This window comes from Adelges cooleyi, unplaced genomic scaffold (genome assembly GCF_023614345.1).
Source record: "Adelges cooleyi isolate 19-005CV unplaced genomic scaffold, UGA_ACOO_1.1 ACOO_flye_CR_arks_rails_tigmint_CR_PRNA_1, whole genome shotgun sequence".
NCBI classification, from domain to species: Eukaryota; Metazoa; Arthropoda; class Insecta; order Hemiptera; family Adelgidae; genus Adelges; species Adelges cooleyi.
In genome coordinates this window covers 274486-280485 of record NW_026095751.1, presented here as the reverse complement: position 1 = coordinate 280485, position 6000 = coordinate 274486, and the positions used below count along the sequence as shown (strand labels likewise).

At 28.1% G+C, this 6000-nt stretch overlaps 1 protein-coding gene and 1 long non-coding RNA gene across 3 annotated transcripts in view; both read left to right on the top strand.

Moving 5' to 3' along the window:
* Positions 1-2705: 2705 nt before the first annotated feature.
* On the top strand, positions 2706-4465 carry LOC126832894 (uncharacterized). Its single transcript, XR_007684816.1, has 5 exons — positions 2706-2865; positions 3783-3849; positions 3930-3959; positions 4044-4088; positions 4428-4465. It is a non-coding gene; the product is annotated as an uncharacterized LOC126832894 (long non-coding RNA).
* The window catches only part of LOC126832870 (uncharacterized), a 20215-nt gene continuing 18674 nt past the window's right edge, over positions 4460-6000 (top strand). For both annotated transcript variants that reach the window (XR_007684813.1, XM_050563895.1), the window contains exon 1: positions 4460-4481. Coding sequence is in view for 1 of the 2 variants with exons in the window: in XM_050563895.1 (XP_050419852.1) it covers positions 4478-4481 (4 nt within the window). In the remaining variant the exon portion in view is untranslated. The remainder of the gene's footprint in view (positions 4482-6000) is intronic.

Below are 6000 nucleotides of genomic sequence, written 5' to 3'. Positions count from 1 at the left end.
ATATTATTATTATTTTTTTTACTTATTTACACGTGTAGCGGTTTTAACTGTAAAGAAATAAAAGTTTCAACCTAAATCTAAACGAGTAATCCAAATATACCATGTTTTTATAAAAACAATTTTTTGTTATTTTTCAGTTAGATACGATTTAGCAATGACATATGAACGGTTGTGTTGTCTTATAGGGTTGTGGATGACTACAAAAATCCCAACTTTTTATATTAAATCTGCTGAAGTTGACAATAATAAGTGTTGTGTCATAAAGGATGAAGTCGGTCACGTTAAAAAATACGCATTCATTGGTAACAAATATTGGCAAGTAGACGCCGAAAACAGTGGATTTCAAATAATGCAGCTAAAGACACAACTACTCGGGGAAGAAATATGCTAATTTAGACCAGAAGTCAAAAATAAAACTTTTATAAAGTTATATTGTACTATTTTTCTAATATATCAATCATTTTTGTGTATTGCACTAATATCAAATCGTCAATTAAATCATTGTATTTCATAATAAACTGCTTTACTCACAATTGTAAACGCATATTTTGCTTATGTATTATTATAATATTTATATATGATATTATTTTGACCAAGAGTAAGTCTAAAGGCCTAATATATTTTCATATGAGGAGAGTATGCCTAGTGTACAACCAAAGTATAACCACACAGGAAACAGTTTTTTAAATTTTAAACCAGAAATTAAAAATATAATTCTTCAGTTATATTATAGTACTAAATCATATTATAAATTAATTTAATGTATTTTGTATTAAACAATTTTTCTCACGATTATGACCAAATTCGTGACTTATGTGTACTAGCCCAGTTGTAACTTTCATTCGAAGTAGCCCCTAATCCGACCAACAATCGAATTTGGAGTTACTTGCTAGTTATAGCAAAGTTAGGTAAATTTATTTATTTAAGTATTGTACACCAATATGCATAATACGTATGTGTTATACATTTATATACATGTAAAACAGTTATTATATGTTTTTATTGTAGCTAGGAGTATTAAGAGACAAGGTATTTAAAAATTATAAAACTCCTGATGTAGGAAAGCGTTCATACTATTAGATATTAACATTTAGTATTAATTAATTTTTTTATAATCGAAATGTTCAATAAATATTATAATAATATAAATTATATATATACAAATAGTTCTGATAGTAATATTTGTATATATTTTCTTTTAATTTTTATTATTTTTTAAAGTTACAAAACAAAAATCAAAAAATTAAATTATTTGATTAAGAAAAAATAGGTGTCAACAGAAAATAAATACATAATTGGTCCAAATAAAAATTATGGTTATTATAGGCACACATTACATTCATTTTTTTAATATAATTATTTATTGAGTCATGGAATCTGTGTATGCAATAAGTCATACATTTGATATAACCTTTTGTAAATTAGTGGGCAAATATTATAGATATGATTTTGTAACATTAATTGGAGGATGTTTGTTACAATACTAAATTCACATATAGTGATTGTCACTGCAATACCACGTAACTAACACTTTTTTCGAAAAAGAGGGTTCGATAACATTTAATAGATAATAACATCATTTTTTTCTATTAAAGTTAGAAATGTTTTCATTAAGGTGAAGTGTACAACAGGAAGATGAGTTTATAGAGAGATGAAAGGCATGAGTGGGTAGAAAGTTATGGCCAAGACGAAGTCTGATAAAGGAAGTAATAAGGGTTCTAGGTAGAGATGATTTTACAAAATCATGGGATACGACAAATTGTTGGAGAACTCTCTCTATACTTAGCAACATAATTTCGAGGAAGATAATGCCACTTGGTTTGCCAGGCATTTAAATACAATAATTTTAAGAAAATTCGGAAGAGATTATAGAGTGGAATTCGGAAGGAGGAGGAGGGATAGGTGTGGCATAGAACGCTAGGTTATCTGCAACTTCATTACCAAAGATGCCGGACTGTCTGGGCAACCAGAGGAGTTGAACTTTTTTACTATCTAAAAATAGGCTTATCAGTAAATAAATAGATGATTCGACGAGACAATCTCGTTTCGTTTACCACTATTGTCGTATGTATGAAAGTCTGTGTTCACGAATGGTTCATTTTGGTCTATTAAGTTTAACTGCAATGGAGAACCGGTATTTGCGCAGGGACTAGCACTTTCGCTTAATGACAATTTATAGATAAAAAAAACTCTGTTTTTATATACAGGTTTTCTTCGATCACTCGAAATAAAACAGTATAATGTTACTTGTAAATGAGTGGATCTAAACTACAGATATTTACTTTACCTACCCACTTCCTGTCTAAATTGTATGTTATTAATGGATTTATATACTTTTTTTATTACTTTGTTAATTATTTATCATTACTTATTATTGGTCAGTGTCTTGGTATATTTTAAATTTTTTATACATGTTCTAATGTAGTAACTTGTTTTGTTTTTACTATTTGGTTGAAAATGTCTTTTTTCCTATGTAGACTACGCATAATATAACAGTTTGTGCACGTGGTGAATCGCACTTAATGTAAATATTCAATGTAAATATTTCAGTGTTAAACATTTTATTTGTCATTAATTAAGTATCATTTTCATTTATTTTTATTTAAGTGTATAAATTATATTATTATAATAGCCAAAATACTAAACTATGAGTCAGATAAATTTTAAACTTATTAAAAATTTAATACAACAGCTATGTAAATAAACTAACGTAGGCCGCCGCAAAATATATTTTGATTTTTTCCGTTTCGATCGAAATAGGAGCATATAGACAAAACGAAACAGAATGTCACTTTGAAACAGTTAGTTCATCAAGCTAACCGATTTGATTTTTGTCTTAAAAACTACACAGTTTTAATAATTTAAGTAAGTACTAATTCTTAGCTTTAAGATAAGCACACAATATGATATTATTTCATTTAAAATACGTATTTAAGATACAATATTGTGTTTGTTATTTTGTATCTTAAATAAATACATTTAAAAATTAACTCCTTAATGTCTCTCTTAATGAGTGGCCAATAAATTACTAAACTAATAATAATTTCAGATTAAGTGACCTCAAAGTAAATACAAATAAGATATTACACAATCTTGTAGGCTACATTTTACGAAGTATTTATTTAGGCAAGCTTAAATTATGTAAGACTATTGCTTTTCTTATTTTTTAGGAGAACGGATAAACTAAAAATAATTTTGATAAAGTACATTTAAGTATACATTTAGGGTTGATCGTCTTTTCTATTAACATATTTTGCGGGTCTATTGACTGTCGATTCACTTTTAAATTACGTCCTAGATATTTACTACGGCCAAAGTGTAATTTTCACCTTTTTCAACAATTTTCCATAAAAAAAAATTTGACTAAACGTTTTTGAGAAAAATGTAAATATCATAGCACCTCTATAGATCTATTTTCAGACCATAAGCTCTAAAATGATCCCTAATAAGGCTACATACAAAAAATGTCAACCCTTTCTGGAAAAATGGTTTTGACGTTTGAAAGTAAATTTCATACAATCAGTGAACTAATTAAACTTTTTTAATAAGATTACAATGTATGCCTTAGTTTTAAGTTGAAAAATATGTCCTTTTTCGATTATTTTTCAATTTTGAAAAGCAATTGGGAAATATCAAAGTAAAGTAAAGAATAAAAGATAGCAGTAGATCTATTCAAAAAATATATGAAATAAAAAACGTAACCGTAAAACCAAAACGTTTGCAACTCTTCGCCGAAGACTGCGAAAAATATAAACTACTTTTATGTTTATTATTGTTTGCAGATTAAAATGAAACTATTCTGTGTATTTATATCATTGTTGTTTATAATTGTTTCGGCATACGATCTAAGTAATTATTTTGTTTTCTTATTTACCTACACGAGGTAGTAAAAAAAGAAAAACAATTTAATATTTAACTCATCTTTACAGTGGACTATAAGAGGGATGTTTTCATTGCAAGTCAGTAACAATTTTGTTTTATGAAAAACAGATATTTATGTTTTTTAATTTTACTGTTCTTATAACCGTTTTTAAAAACTACAGACCTACTCATCCAGAAAGCTAGTGAAATTAAATATCAAAATAGAAGTAATATGTATTTTAAACTATTATACTAATATATAGCTGTTTTTAATAGTCGCCTAATCGTCAAATGATTTATAAATTCAAAATAATAGTTTCTATTAACTGTTATTTATATATTTCAATTATTTCAATTATGATATTAAATAATATTTAGATTTAAGGATCTATAGTTAACTACAAAATGTACAAGCACAGTTAACTCTAGGCAGTGAGCATTAAACCCAATAATGGGAGTAGTGTGAAGTTTAATGGTCATTGCTTGACGCATTTAATTTAGTTCATTTGTATTATGATTTAATTTGAAACTTTTTTTTTACATTAAACCTTTTTTTTTTTATCTAGATGGACTGGAGTATCTCATTGAAATAATTGTTTATGACGATAAATATTTGATGGGTAAACAATGCTAGAAGGGCTAAATATTTCGAAACTGTATACAAATTTATCTGTGATATAAATCTTAAACTTTACTTTAAAATTTAAGTGGAAACTTTATGAAAAATAATACTGATTTTAGCTATTTCAACATAATCTAATCATATTATAACTATAGTTAAATATGGTTGGCACGTCTGCTTTAACTCGTCCGTTATACCGTGTGACTTTATACTATACTTGGTTTGGACTGTACTGGTTTGAACGTCCTATCCACAGACTCAGGATAGTAGACTCTAGCCGGGATAGTCGGGACTCTACTTTCAGGTATAATAATAATTCCTGTAGATCTGTGACCTCCTCGTCTCCTCTACGTCACGACCTAAATGTTCTGCCATTTTTAACATGGATATATTAATTGGACTAGATACAAGAAATTCCATGTCAGCATTTTTGCGTTATACATTCACTTGCAGTTAGAGATAAGAGTCAAAAGATAAGTGATAAGAGATTAAAAATAGGGAATAATTTATATGACATAAATGACAAGAGAAAACATGTCCATAATTAAATGTTTTTCCGTGGTGCTAAGAAAATAACCATTGTTTTTTAGCTTCGATGCAAAGCGAGAAGGTATTGGTTTTACTCTGATGTATGTTTTTTTTTTATCTGTATACACTGTAACTTCTTTAATACTGGACCAATTCCTTCGAATAGCAACTCTATGAATCGCAATTTTCATCTAGTTGGTACTTTGGGGGGGTAAAAGTTGAAAAAGTTTAACTCTTCACAGGCGAAAGTTGAAAAAACAAAAAAAAAACCGTACGAGTTTTTAAGTTAGAACTTTTACTGGCTATAGCTTCGAGAAAAAGAGTCGGATCGAGTTGAAATTTATAAGAAATATTTATTTAGTATGCCCGCGCACGTCAGTTATATCAAATTTGAATTTAACCCAATGCCCACCCCCCTAGGGGGGGTACAGGTTTTTTTGTTTTTCGGGGTTTTTAGCCGTAGTTTTAAGACCTTTGGGTTGAAAATTTGCCAGTAGTTGGAACTCATATGTATCCATAACATATTAAACGGAAAAATAATTCGGCACTACAGTTTTTTTTTAATAGCCGGAAAACTGTGTTTTCGCAGATTGCGTATATTTTAACAAAAAACACTTAAAATCTTAAAAAAATTGTTATCAAATCATTAAAACAATTTTATGTAGATCTATGCAGAATGATACTATTGAGTTTTGTGCTCAAGTAACACTTTTGACTTTAAGTTGACACAAAGTTCAATTTTTTTTTTTTTTTTACTTAAGTTCTTTCTGGCTGATTAAAATTGAGAACTGATAACAAATTCGTAATCACCGACCCCAAAAACATATAATTTGACCCCTTTTAATGCCTTTTTCACAAAAATCCAGAAAAATGTTTTAGCTTCGATGCAAAGCGAGAAGGTATTGGTTTTACTCTGATGTATGTTTTTTTTTTATCTGTATACACTGTAACTTCTTTAATACTGGACCAATTCCTTCGAATAGCAACTC